This window comes from Schistocerca cancellata, chromosome 10, assembly GCF_023864275.1.
Source record: "Schistocerca cancellata isolate TAMUIC-IGC-003103 chromosome 10, iqSchCanc2.1, whole genome shotgun sequence".
Classification (NCBI taxonomy): Eukaryota; Metazoa; Arthropoda; class Insecta; order Orthoptera; family Acrididae; genus Schistocerca; species Schistocerca cancellata.
The window spans coordinates 100,433,298-100,448,967 of record NC_064635.1 but is presented as its reverse complement, the minus strand read 5'-3'; the positions used below and the strand labels follow the sequence as shown (position 1 = coordinate 100,448,967).

Below are 15,670 nucleotides of genomic sequence, written 5' to 3'. Positions count from 1 at the left end.
AGTGTAAATGAAATTAGCTTTTTAGAAAAATACCATCTGTGTTTACGTTTTGTTTCTTTTTTTTTCAAAGCCAAAAAATGTGTCAGGCTTCTCGAGTTTCCCGGAGTGTCGAGTTATCAAGAGACTAGTTTTCTGGGTTCTAATGTTGATCATATGACCCTCAAATGCTTAAAAATACTTTAAAACTCACTATTTTTCATCTAAAATTTAGAAAATTACCTGGATCGAGACCCCCAGTTTGCTCCCTCCCCCTCCCCCCCAATAGTTTTCATAAGGACATACATCTGCATACCAAATTTCATCCAAATTGGTTGAACAGTTTAGTTGTGAAAAGGAAACAGACAAACACACTTTTGCATTTACAGTATGGACTTACAGTTCAGTATGTGAACTCTACAACATATTTATTTATGTAGTACACACTGTATTTGAAAGAGTGTGTTGAATGGGAAAAGTTCTGTCTTACCATGGTATTTTTGCCTGAAAATAAATAACACAAATGGCAGGAAAGTTTTAAAACAAGTTGAACATTAAACATTGCTCTTTGATTGAATAAATGATGTAGCACAAAGCTAGCTTACACTTAAAATGGGGCAAAACAATATGGCTATAACTACTGTTTATGACAAATCTTAGTGAATGAAACCATCATCAAAAACAATGAGACTCCAGAATGTTCTGTCAGCAAAAATGTGGGAGAGAATGGAACTATCCCTTTCTGCTTTGACTTTTCGCAAATAAGATATATCCTTTTAGTCTCTCTGGTATTTTCATTATTGCCCAATATGAAATGCAACTAAAAAAAAAAAACTTATGTATATCACAAAGCTCTGGTGTTTGAGTAACAGTGCTTTTTCCAGTTGTAACACTACTTAAAAAGCAATAAATATTAACACAGGTATAACTTTACTTTTTAATATTAGAACACTTTCCCACGTGTTCCGACCTTACACTTTACAAAGGTTGTTCAGGTTGTTACATTATATACAAAAATATAAAATGAATTTGTGGAAGGTTAAAATCTCCAAACATTGTCCAATCATTTATATTTGTTATTTATGGTCCACAGATTTTAATTTTTCACAGCACTGACATATGTGAACCCTGTCAAATCATTTCTAAACCACTTTGAGATGTAAATTATATTATTCAAATATCCTATAGTACCAAGGGACACACTGGCTTGGCTTGGGTGACTGAAAAAGAAAACAATTTTTCCATTATTTGTACATTCTGTAATTGTATGAAACGAGTATTTATCAAAAACACACACACACACACACACACACACACACACACACACACACACACACACACCAAAACAAACAAACAAACAAACTTGCTGTTAACCCCCTTTTAACATGCTAAATATTCCTAGGATTTCAATAACAATAATAAAATAAATAAAATGTTTAATGTTATAATAATAATAATAATAATTATTATAATAATAATAATTATTATAATAATAATAATAATAATAATAATAATAACAAAAATTACTTTACTTGCATCAGTGCTTCATACATCACTTTAGCATAATTTCCAAGAAAATCCAATTCAGAGAAATACAACCCAAAATTTCAGAGGTAATGTTTAAGGCTCTTCATTTAATGCAGGGTGTGCATAAAGTGCGGGAACACTTTCAATTATTTATTGCACAAGAACCAAATGTTGTACAGATATCATACGTATGTCATTTTGAAGTATACCCCCACAGCATAGTTTGGTAATTTGCTGATAGTCAGCACTAGTCGCAAACATGGTGAGATCAGGGTGCAGAGCAAGCTTTTTGTGCGTTGGAGTTCGACAAAAGCAAGTGTGCTACAGCTGTTCAACAGATGTTTAGAACCAAGTACAGTAAGAAGCCACCAACAAAGAAGGCCATTTACCACTGACACAACAAATTCGTTATGACAGGTTGCTTGTGCCCGGCAAAGAGAAGTGGACATCCCAGTGTGAGTGAAGTGAATGTGGAGCACGTACAAGAGACATTCATAAGGATATTCTTACTTGGACATGTTGCAGCAATGGCTGATACCTCAAATACAATCGGACTTTCTATTCATCTTTCAGCAGGATGGGGCTTCACCCCACTTTCATCATGAAGTTCATGGCTACCTGAACACAGAGCTGCCGCATAGATGGTTCGGCCATGCCACAGAAAGGGAGAGCTGTTTCATGAAATGGCCTCCCCGATCACCAGATCCCACTCCATGTGACTTTTTTCTGTAGGGGAACAGTAAAGATCTGGTGTATCTACCGCCTCTACCACGTAATGTAGCAGAGCTCCGGGAGAGAATACGGGAAGTGACTGCCACAGTCGACAATGCCATGTTGGGATGGGTATGGCAAGAATCTGATTACTGTATTGATGTCTGTCGGGTCACTCGTGGTTTGCACATTGAATGTTTGTAAAAAAAACTTTCATAGTTTCCCTTCAAAATGCAATATGTATGACATCTGTACAATGTTTAGTTCTTGTGCAGTAAATAATTGAAAGTGTTCCAGGACTTTATGTACACCCTGTATTTACAGTTGTGAATACGAACAACCTTCAGTTGTGAATACGAACAACCTTCAGCTGTGTCAGGGAATGACGAAAATGCAAATAGTGCTGGAATTGGACTCGAACCCAGATTTCTCGCTTTGTGTGAGTGATCAACTTAAACGCTTCGGCTATCAATGCATGGCTAATGACAAGACCCAAGACAATCATCAATCTTGCATCATAACCTGTACTCGTACACACGTTATGTAATTCCCATGCATGGGAGGACATATTAATTGAAAGTCGCTGCATGATATTGGCAGATGCATTCATGTCCAAAGGAACGTTGTGTCAAACTCCTTAACACAGGCACTGCAGTATCGTATTTATCCACTGATACCAGGCAGCAACTTTAAATTAAAATGTCCTCCCTTATACAGAAATTACATAATGTGTGTACTAGTACATGTCATAATGCAGGAACAATGACATATGGAAGTTTAGGTATGGCCAGGAGTCATGCACAGATAGACCAACCATTTGAGTCAACAGCTTGCATAAAGCAGGAAATCCTGGTTTGAGTCTTGGTACGGCACAGATTTTCAGTGTCTTAATTCCCTTATACAGCTGTTGGTTGTTCACATTCGCAACTCCAAATACATTTCATGTACGCATGCCTGTCTGAAGGTGCATTTCATTATTCTTCTTAACAACACAGGCACTGCAATATTGTTCTGATTTAATAAATACAGTGGCAACAAACTCTCACAAATTTATCATCATAATATGTATGATATGAAATCAAAGTGTGCACATATCATTATCAGGAAGTCTTTTAGTACTATGCTTGTGAATACAGGCCTGTAGTCTACGAGTATGCAAACATATAAGAGGTGGGGGAGGAATGACATTTCTTTCTGTCACTTCCAGTGGATAGTCATTCCCTTTTCATATTGCTTTTTTCAACTTACTGTGATTTGCTTGTTCTACCTGTGCGCTTATAACCCTTGTTGGATTTGTTATTGACAACAGATACAGTTAGTCTGCAAATGGGCATCTTTATCTGCCTGGCATCTTTTCTGTAGGCAGTCAGGCCACAAACCTGTACACATCCTCAGACAAGCAAGTGAAAAGTATCCTGTGCAAAACTTTAAGCTTGTAATTTTTTAGTTGGTCCAGTGTGTGGAGCAACAAAATAGCATTGGCCCCAATGTTGGTACATCTCTTGCTTGTGGGTATTTTGACTGTGTATCAAAGGACGTTGGGCCCAATATCGATATGTCGACCACACATTTGCACCATTGTTGTTTGCTTTGGTTGTTGTATCTAAACCAGAGTTTGCCACTTGTATATTTAGGATGGATTTTTGAGATCACATTGTCTCAGGAACTGTGGAGTAACGTGGAAATTTTTCAGTTATTGCAACTTTACCAGCAAGAGGTACATTTGTGGAATCCTGTTACAAGGGACCACAAAAATCGCAATGCCACTGTGGACACATGGAATGCATCCAGCAAAAATTCAGTATGGCGTGTGCTATTGTCAAATGAAAAAAAAAGAGAGAGAGGGGGGGAGATAGAAATAAACAGTCTGTATGTCAGCTTATCAACCATAACAGAAGAGGACAAAAGACTGTCAGTTCAGGGGCCTCAAGTGATAAAATATATATATAACTATAACGTTTGTCTTCAGCCTCGTACCTTATTTAAAACTTACTGGTTTTGAAATGTGTGAAGTGTTATAGTCCAGTATCTTATTTTACATTTTTTTCTTTTTGCAATGATAAATCAATTATTCACACTCAGAAACGCAACTGCACCTACTTCGATCTGTGCGTCAGGCACCTACTTCGATCTGTGCGTCAGACATGTTTAAATTGTCTCTACATGAATTCAACTGGATGTTGGCTAGAATGTGTGGATGCTGTTCTGTAAACATTGGTACCAATGTATGGATGAAGGGTAATGGCAGAATAAGCAGCACACACACTGTTGGGTTGGAGACCATGCCCCCATTGCACCCGTGGATCAAAATGGAGGCAGTGGCAGGAGCATGCAGGTTCAAAACTGGAAATCTTTAGGATATCTATGTGAGATGGAAAGTGAAAAGAGACCTCATGTCAAAACTTTTGGATTTTGAGTTGCTGTAATTTATACATTCAGACAAACTCTGAGCGTTTGTAAAAAAAGTAAAAAATTAGATTTCTATCTCTAAATTGAAGTGAGTTACAGGTGGAATATTGGTGTGCATGCACACACCCACCAAAGTGCGCCCCCCCCTTACTCCCCTCCCCCCAACACACACACACACACACACACACACACACACACACACACACACACACACACACACACACACACACACACACACACACACAACTTGTCGCACATTGAGAGAAATGAGTGAACCGGGTGCGGTTTTCTTTTGGCAATGTATTGGCATTTGTATTCCATGTTATGGCCAACTGCAAATTGGCAACATCAGTAGATATTTATAACTCTCATATAAAAAGGGACCACTTGTCTTGTTTGGTTTCACTGTAATCACAAAGTAGTGTTCTTTTATAGAAAACTACTCTGAGCTCATTAAAATGCTTCTAAAATTTGAGGGGTTATTTTCTGAAGCACTGCATACACAGCTGCGAGATTTTGAAAAGGGACATCTTGTCAGACCAATGTTATTTCCCCATAACATCAAGAGGTCCATTTTCAGAAGACTGATATTGATTGCTTTTAATGTCATTGATTCCTGTTGTATTCAAACAATTTTCAAATCAATATAGGCATGCAGAATAAAGCAAGTTGTTATAATAAACAGAAAGATGAAAATGGATATTGTTGATGTTATTGAACATGTTTGCTTTTACTGAAAATGTTACTTCTCGAACAAAAGGCCGCTTTTCGCTTTGTAGTTCACATATAATGCATGTGGTAAATATAGAAATGGTCAGGGAAATTGTTTCACTATGTGATAGCTTCCAACTGTTTGAATAAACCTTTCAATGAGACAATTGAAGGTAGGGTGCAGGGTTGTGACAGAGTGGTTTACTGACTAGTGGAAAACAATGAAAGTGTTGTTGCCAGGGTGTACAGGTGCAACCTTGACTGGAGAGTGCAGTCTCACTAAGGAAGCTGTGAATTATTCCAGGTGGAGGTATTTGCTATTAGGCTGTGCACAGAGGAGAACCCACATAGGCGTTACAAGAATCATAGCATCTGTGAGGGTTGTTTCTCTCTCTCTCTCTCTCTCTCTCTCTCTCTCTTCTCTCTCTCTCTCTCTCTCTCTCTCTCTCTCTCTCTCTGTGTGTGTGTGTGTGTGTGTGTGTGTGTGTGTGTGTGTGTGTGTGTGTGTGTGTGTGTATGTGCGTGTGTGTGTGTGTGTCTCTCTCTCTCTCTCTCTCTCTCTCTCTCTCTCTCTCTCTCTCTCTCTCCCCAACCTCTCATAGGCTATAAATAAAAGACATGTTCATAGAAAACAATTATTTTATTGCCAAAAGTTTTTTACACTTATGGTTACTTTTCAAATTAATCACCGAAAAGATTGAGACATTTGTTGTACCTGTGGACAAGCTTTGCAATACCCTATTCAAAAAATGTTTCCACCAATGATTTCAAATGAGCATTGATGTTGTTTTGAAGATCTTTGTTGGTTTGAAAGTTCTGCCCTCCAAGCCACGTCTTCAGTTCAGGGAAAAGGTGAAAGTCACTGGGTGTCAGGTCAGGACTGTACAGCGGATGATCGAAAATGTCCCATTGAAATTGTTCAAGGAGCCGTTGGGTTGTACCAGCACTGTGTGGACAATCGTTGTCACGGATCAACACAATTCCTGAAGTCAGCATTCCTCTTCATTTGTTTTGAATGGTTCTCGGCAAACGACAAAGTTCACAATAAGCAGCTGCAATGATATTGGTTCCGGGCTGCATAAACAAAGAGGAATGCTGACTTCAGGAATTGTGTTGATCCATGACAACGCTGGTCCACACACTGCTGGCACAACCATTTGATATCATTGACGGCAACATTTTTTGAAGAGGGTATTGCAAAGCTTGCCCACAGATGCGACAAATGTCTCAATCTTTTCGGTGATTGTGTTGGAAAGTAACCATAAGTGTACAAAACTTTTGGTAATAAAATAATTGTTTTCTATGAACTTGTCTTTTATTTATAAAATATTAGAGGTTAGGGGGGGGGGGGGGGGGGGAGAAAAGGCCCTCGCACATTCATTCAGACAGCCAAGAAGCTCTGACATCTCTATCAGGCCCTACAAAAACATCAAAAATCATCACAGAATGCCGTGAATCCTTTGTGAGGCTAGGGGAAAGCAACAGTGTAAACCTGTTGTGGGTCCCTCATCACACACGTATTATGGTAACAAACAAGCTGACAAGCTAGTCACAACAATCCCATTTATTGAGTTGGACCACAACCTATCCTCTCAGTACGGTGGTGATAAAATTTAACTATGCATCTGGATCAGTAGGCAGCACACAGAACTTTATACTAAGACCCAAAAACGGAAACTTGGCATGCTAATGATGCTGAAAGTTCTGCCATTCTGGGCTTAAAGAGGAGGCAGATTAAAAAATGGTTCAAATGGCTCTGAGCACTATGCGACTTAACTGCTGTGGTCACCAGTCGCCTAGAACTTAGAACTAATTAAACCTAACTAACCTAAGGACATCACACACATCCATGCCCGAGGCAGGATTCAAACCTGCGACCATAGCGGTCGCTCGGCTCCAGACTGTAGCGCCTAGAACCGCACGGCCACTCCGGCCGGCAATTCTTGAAGAGATTGGGTCTAATGAACCCCAGTAAAGGGCCTCTCGCTCCTCTTCTAGAGTACTGCCTAACTTTGCTAGAATGACAGCAAGAAAGACTGCACAGTAAAGTTAGTTTTGGTGTGGGCAACAGGGGATTAACACTACTGCTGTTTTGTCTTCCTGCTAAAACCAAATTGGAACTGCTCTTTGGATGGGAGGCTGTAATGACTGACTGCTCCCCTCACCTCGTTCCCTCTTGTATCCACGCCTGCACAGAAACACAGGGTTTGCAAGCATCACCTCAAATGGTATTCTGTTGTTACGGAAGGCAACTGCCCAGTGGGAAGAGAAAAGTTTCAAGAATCAATTTAGAGCATACAGGGTCAGGTACAAAGGTGTGCATGTTAACACATCCAGAGCAGTTAAGGGGTTAATACAGTAGTCAACCACAGAACAGTAATAACGCTAAAAGCTAATGTCGCCATTATGCATATCAAGAAAATCATTAACATTGTAAACATCTTGTTCAACTTAGAAAAATGTTACTGGTATACACCAAGTAAAGAGTGGTAATTGATTTAAGATTCAAAGTCAATTCAGTTAATGAAAATTTCTAGTCCTTGCTAACTTCCTGCTTGGTATGTCCACATATTCAAAAATGGTTCAAATGGCTCTAAGCACTATGGGACTTAACATCTGAGGTCATCAGTCCCCTAGACGTAGAACTACTTAAACCTAGCTAACCTAAGGACATCACACACATCCATGCCCGAGGCAGGATTCGAACCTGCGACTGTAGCAGCAGCGCGGTTCCGGACTGAAGCGCCTAGAACCGCTCGGTCACTCTACATATTCCTTAACTCTTAATATTATGAGATGAATGTCTCCCCCACATTTCATGACTGGATGAATAATGATAATATATGAGAGCATGCTGAAAAGTGATGCCTCTGAATTTTTTATGTGAAAACTTTTAAATCTAGTGAAATAAAACAAACTGCATTAACATTCTACATCTTTATCCTTCATGTCTACATATTCGTTTCACAATATAGTCATCCTGGCGCAAACATTTCCCCCAAACAAAAGACCAGTTTCTTGATACCGTCACTGTAGAATGTTTGACTTTGTTGACAGAGCCACAATCTCACCTCTGCTTGTGCTTCACCATTATCAAAGTGAAGTCCTCAAAGGTGTTTCTAAGTTTTAGAAAGAAATGAAAATTGGATGGGGCATAACATTTGTTTTATTTAAAAACTAAGTGTTTTAACATAACAAATTTCTAGGCATTGCTATTCAGCACACCCTCACAGAACTTTTTGTCGTGGAGGAAGTTTATCAACACATGCCAGAGTTTCATTTATTTTTTATTTACATGAAGTTCCGTAGGACCAAATTGCGGAGCAAATCTCCAAGGTCCTTATTGTGATTTGGTGTTAGTTTATTATCTACAAGCCATGAACTTATGTCATGAACTGCACTATTTGAAATTGAGCCAATGTTGCACACAACATCCTTTACTACAAAGCTAGAGTCATCAGCAAACAGAAATATTTTAGAGTTACCCATAGTACTAGAGGGCATATCATTTATATAAATAAGGAACAGGAGTGGTCCCAACACTGATCCTTGGGGTGCCCCTCATTTGACTGTACCCCACTCAGACCCATTCTCAATACTGTGAACAATGACCTTTTGCTGTCTGTTGCTAAAGCAACAGGTGAACCAATTATGAGCTACTCTCTGTATTCCGTAATGATCCAACTTCTGGAGCAACATTTTGTGATCAATGTAATCAAATGCCATAGTTAAATAAAAAAAATATGCCTTGTGTTCGAAACCTTTTGTTTAACCCATCCAGTACCTCACAGAGAAAAGAGAATACAGCATTTTCAGTTGTTAAACGACATCTAAAACTATACATGTGATAGCCAATTGTGGTTTCTGTCAAGGTAGTTAACAACAATGTAACATACCTTATAGTATTTGATGCAAGCATCGTCTGGATTACTTAATGCTTTACACTTCACAATCACGTTATAATGGGTTGGGAATGAAAGGAGTGAGAAATGATGGAGCCTATCCCCCATGTTATGCAATCTGTATGTGGAGCAAGCTGTGAAGTAAATCAAGGACAAATTCGGAATTGGAGTTGAAGTTCAAGATCAAGAAAGAAAAACTTTTAAGTTTGCCAATGACATTGTAATTCAAATGGCAGAAGCAAAGGACTTGGAAGAGAAGCTGAATGTAATGGAGCATCTTGCAAAATGGTTATAACATGAACATCAATAAATGTAAAGCAAGGGTAATGGGATGTACTTTAGTTAAGTCAAATAAAGCTGAGGAAATTGTATTAGGAAGAGAGATTATAAAAACTGTCTAAGCGTTCCTCAAAATAACTGATGATGACTGAAGTAGAGTGGATATAAAACACAGACTGTCAATAGTAATAAAAGCATTTCTGAGAAAGAGAGAATTGTTAACATTGAATACAAGTAAGTTTTAGGATGTCGTACCTGAAGACATTTGTCTCAAGTGTAACACTATATGGAAGTGATATGTGGATGATAAACAGTTCTGAGAAGAAGAAGCTTTTGAAGTTTAGTACTACAGGAGAAAAGTAAAGATTAGATGGATAATTTGGACGACTAATGGAGAAGTAGTGAATCAAATTGAGGAAAAAAGAAATTGGCTGCAGCAAGCAATGTAAAGTTTAGGTAGATGTAGTATTTATGCAGAGATGATGAAACTTGCACTTGATGAACAGCATCAAACCAACCTTCAGACGGAATCACAACAACAATAGCAACTACTGCTACTACATTTTACTATTTGTTACTAAATTCCCAATTATCTTAAATTATACATTCTTCGGAATTTTGACATTGCAGAACCAGGTATTTAAACTTGCTGATGCTTTCTTGAAAAGGACTGACGACATTCACTAGTAAATTATGCTAATCCTTTACTTTTTTTTACCAATAAGTTAGATTTTCTACCCCATTGTTGCTCCAGAATTTGTACACTTTATCAGATTTCTACTATTCTTTTTCATTATGCCTGTGTGACTTAACATCACCTCTGTGCAATGAGTAGCTATCTCTCCTTTCCATATTATTGTTATATCCTGGGCTGCACAAAAAATACATTTGTTTATAGCTCTGAATGCCAGGGCATGAATTTGTTAATGTTTATATGAGCTTTTGTATTAAAATATAAAGGCAGTTCACTAGGTACATCTGTAAGTATTGAAAAAATTAAATTATTTATTAGGCCCCTTTCATCAATCCCTCTCCCTCCCCTCTATTTGTTTTGTGAATTTCAACTCTGATCCCATGAGCTAAAGCATGCCTATTTCTCCTGCAGACTTCATGGGTTAGAATTCATTACTTCTATGACATCAATCCACATAACCTTTGACAACCCCTTCTCTTGTGCCTTTCATCTTCCCCAGCTTTAAGGTCCTTCTCATGATGTGCCTGAAGTAAATCAGTTTTTGTTTCAATAACAGATTTTCCAAGCTACAGTCTGGTTTTATTTGTTGTAATAATGACCTGTTTGTTCTGTTTGTGGTGCATGGAACTCTAAGGAATGCCTTCCAACACCAAAGTTCAAAGGTGTCTTTCCTATGCCGTTCAGCCTTTCATGTAGGTCTCACATATGAACATCGCAACAGAAAGACTGTAGCCTTTACTAAATGGGTCTTTGTTGTTTAAGCTATATCGCTTCTCCTCAAAACTGTGACAAGATTTGACACTGCCTTTCTGCCAAATAAAAGGCATCTCTTGATTTCAAGGCTGCAGTCATCCTCAGCAGAAATCTGGACCCTCCAAATACCTTCGCATCGTGAGTATTCAATATCTGTTTACATACATAACAGTAAAAGTAGAAGGAAAAAAGTTTTATTGCAGAGTGGGTGTATTGGTCAAAAGTTGAGCCTCTGATGAAGCAATCATCAACATGGGAATCACAGCATGATCCCTTTGGTTGTCTTCTGCAGCACAGCAGTATGTTGACAATATTCAATGCCCTGTTTTGTTGCCCTTCATTGCAAGCCATCCTGGGCTTACATTTTAGCAAGTTAATGCTCACCCACACACGTCAAGAGTTTATATTGCTTGTCATCAAGCTTGCCAAATCATTTGTTTGCCTGTACATGTACATCACATCCAAGAATTTCTGTCCCATTTGAATAATGCCTTCATGGTGCATCTTTTCTTTTTGTCTTAGAGTTTATTTTGGCAACTTCCCCTCCCCCACTGCCCGCTCCACTGTCACAGTATCCTCATCTCACTGCTTTGCCCCATGAATCATATCATGGTGACTTATACCGTGCATCAGACTACCAGTTACTGTGCAGTCTCCACATACTTTATTAGTAACAGTCATCTGTGAGCACTTGATTTTACATACCATTATATACCAGTTGCCTTTATACTAGCATTATTGTCACTAAGCAGTCATATGAATGGATGGACTCGTAGTGGTAACAAACTAAAACCCAATAACAATGACACTGGAGCTTCTATCACCACGTGAGCTGTTTGTGTGCATAAATGCAGAGACAAATGTATTTGTGTGTTTATGTATTTATTTTTAAGTATGAGCCACTGAACTAGCTTGAGGAGTTCATTTTTCTTCAATGCATAATCATTTCCAGTGTGAGATCCAAATTGTCAAAAATTTCATTTATGCAAACTGCACCATTGTCCAATAAGTAAACTATTATAAACAGGAATGCTGCTAATAAGATATTAGTTTTGATGAAAAACTGGAGAAAAATAAATACTAACAAAGTTATCAAAGTCTGAGACTAATTTATTTTAGCAGGAACTACACAAGTTAGCCACGTAATGAAGTTGATGTGCTAAAGGGAAACAAGAAAAACAAAGAATTCTAGTTCACTACTAATGAGAGTTGACTTGATTCTGGGCAAAAAACACCTATGAAAAACAGGACTGATTTAGAGGATAGTCCCTAACATCTGTGAGCAATGGCTAGAAATGTACTACTTACTTCAAACATTTTGCAAATTTCTCCCCACAGGTCATATAAGATGGCTGATTGGTCACCCTGTTTCTGAAAATAAACACACAAAAAATTACACAACATGTAAAACAGAAGGTTCAACATATATACCAAGTGAAAACAATCACATACAGAGCTAAGATTAAGGCTTGACATAACACCAATAATGAGGCCAATTAGACATGAGCAGAAGCTCAGATTGTCAAGAATAAGGATGGTAACAGGCTCGTGTAGAACACAAACTGTACTTACAATGCAGTATCCAATACCATGTCGCAAGTATAGAAATAATTTACAACTGTTGTTCGTATTTTGTCACATGTTATTCGGTGCTGTATGAGAGTGTAAATGGTGTTAAACATAAAGAGTGTGTTATTTGAATTATTCATTATAATTATTTTATTTAGAATTGCTTTTGGAATCAGTTTAAAGGTATCTATGTCTACACCTACCTGATAAAGTACTGGAAGAAGCAGTTATACTAAATTATTTAGCCATTCTATGACATCACATAAAAATGTTAATAATTAAAATTTAATTCGGAGTTATTTGGAAATACATTTTCGACAAACCTGTTATGTGTATTTTTGTATACAAAATGCACTCTGACTAAAAGTGCACTTGCTTCAGTTATATTTGTGTATGTTGTAAAGCAGGGGTGACCAACCCCTTAGCTTACCTACACCACAGTGATAGAAGATAGTGTAGTATTTTTGGGCCCCATATAATACACTAACACTAAAAATCATCCATGATTAAAAAGAAAAGTGGAAGGGGGGGGGGGGGAGATGGACACAGTCAGAGTCATAAAGTTAACACATTTAAGTAATTTAGAATTTACGATTCTTTATTTAAAAAAAACAAATGGAATTAATTCAACATTTTATATATGAGATTTTGTTATTTTGTGTACAATAAGTAATTACAACTCATACAATTAATGTGACATTTGACTTTGGACTTGGTAAAAGAGTGTGTCAGTATCAGGTTTAATTGAAATGGTTGTGATTCTCTTCAACCTGTTTGGCCCAATGAAGGATGCACTCCACAGAAGCAGTACACGAATGATGGGGAGATTATTGATGCAGCACCATTTTGGCTGTGACATCAACCAGTAAAGTGATACAATGCAGGTATACATGCCCTCACAGTAAGGTGGTGTAAGGCCACTGATTTGGGTATGGTGTGTTGGAGTGTTGCAGTACTTATTTAATGCCCCTCACATTTGCTAATGTCAAATAATGCTTTTTATTATTTAGAACTATTGTACAGTACACTAAGGTGATAAAACTAATGGGATACCTCCTAATGTCTTGTCTGACCTCCTTTTGACAGGCAAAGTGCAGAAGCACAAAATGGCACGGTCTCAACAAGTTATTGGAAATTCCCTATGCAGATATTGAGCCATGCTGCCTCTCTAGCTATCTATAATTGCAAAAGTGTGCCAGTGCAGGATTCTGTCCATGAAATGATCTCTCGAGTATGACCCATAAATGTTTGATGGGATACATATCGAGTGACCTGGTTGGTGTAATATTTCACTCTATTGTCCAGATTTACACAATTGTTTGGGAACATGAAGTCCACAAATGGCTGCAAGAGTCTCCAAGTAGCCAAACATAACCATTTCCAGTCAATGATCAGTTCGGTTGGACCAGAGGACCCAGTCCATTCCATGTAAACACAACCCACAACATTATGGAGCCACCACCAGCTTACACAGAGCCTTGTCGACAACTTGGGGCCATACATCACACTAACCGTACCATCAGCTCTGAGCAACTGAAATTAGGACTCATCTGACCATGTCACAGTTTTCCAGTTGTCTGGGGTCCAACTGATATGGTCACGAGCCCAGAGGAGGCACTGTAGTTGATGTCATGCTGTTAGCAAAAGGCTGCTGTCATAGCTCATTGACACCAGATTTCATTGCACTGCCCTAATGGATACATTGCACAGGGGTTTCATGCAGTTTTTCTTGTCTGTTAGCACTGACATTTCAATGCAAATACTGCTGTTCTCTGTCATTAAGTGAAGGCAGTCAGCCACTGTGTTGTCTGTGGTGAGAGGCAATGCCTGAAATCTGGTATTCTTGGCACACTCTTGACACTGTGGATCTCTGAATATTGAGTTCTGTAACAGTATTTGAAATACAATGTACCATGCAACTAGCTCCAACAACCACTCTGTGTTCGTCTGCTAATTCCCATAGTGCGGCCATAATAATTTCAGAAATATTTTCACAGGACTCACCTGAGTACAAATGACAGCTCTGCCAATGCACCGCCCTTGTGTTAGTGATACTACAACCCTCTCTACAGGGTGTTACAAAAAGGTACAGCCAAACTTTCAGGAAACATTCCTCACACACAAAGAAAGAAAATATGTTATGTGGACATGTGTCCGGAAACGCTTAATTTCCATGTTAGAGCTCATTTTGTTACTTCTCTTCAAATCACATTAATCATGGAATGGAAACACACAGCAACAGAACGTACCAGCATGACTTCAAACACTTTGTTACAGGAAATGTTCAAAATGCCCTCCGGTAGCGAGGATACATGCATCCACCCTCCGTCGCATGGAATCCCTGATGCGCTGATGCAGCCCTGGAGAATGGTGTATTGTATCACAGCCATCCACAATACGAGCACGAAGAGTCTCTACATTTGGTACCGGGGTTGCGTAGACAAGAGCTTTCAAATGCCCCCATAAATGAAAGTCAAGAGCGTTGAGGTCAGGAGAGCGCGGAGGCCACGGAATTGGTCCGCCTCTACCAATCCATCGGTCACCGAATCTGTTGTTGAGAAGTGTACGAACACTTCAACTGAAATGTGCAGGAGAACCATCGTGCATGAACCACATGTAGTGTCGTACTTGTAAAGGCACAAGTTCTAGCAGCACAGGTAGAGTATCCCGTATGAAATAATGATAACGTGCTCCATTGAGCGTAGGTGGAAGAACATGGGGCCCAATCAAGACATCACCAACAATGCCTGCCCAAACGTTCACAGAAAATCTGTGTTGATGATGTGATTGCACAATTGAGTGCGGATTCTCGTCAGCCCACACATGTTGATTGTGAAAATTTACAATTTGATCATGTTGGAATGAAGCCTCATCCGTAAAGAGAACATTTGCACTGAAATGAGGATTGACACATTGTTGGATGAACCATTCGCAGAAGTGTACCTGTTGAGGCCAATCAGCTGCTGATAGTGCCTGCACACGCTGTACATGGTGCGGAAACAACTGGTTCTCCTGTAGCACTCTCCATACAGTGGCGTGGTCAAAGTTAACTTGTACAGCAGCAACTTCTCTGACACTGACATTAGGGTTATCGTCAACTGCACGAAGAATTGCCTCGTCCATTGCAGGTGTCCTCGTC

At 38.9% G+C, this 15,670-nt stretch overlaps 1 protein-coding gene across 1 annotated transcript in view; it reads right to left on the bottom strand.

Annotated features, from left to right (window-relative positions):
- Positions 1-894: 894 nt before the first annotated feature.
- The window catches only part of LOC126106627 (GILT-like protein 1), an 80,677-nt gene continuing 65,901 nt past the window's right edge, over positions 895-15,670 (bottom strand). The window contains exons 5-6 of the mRNA XM_049912982.1: positions 12,271-12,333; positions 895-1,196 (exon numbers count right to left, since the gene is read on the bottom strand). Of these exons, the coding sequence (XP_049768939.1) occupies positions 1,146-1,196; positions 12,271-12,333 (114 nt within the window). The 3' untranslated portion in view covers positions 895-1,145. The remainder of the gene's footprint in view (positions 1,197-12,270; positions 12,334-15,670) is intronic.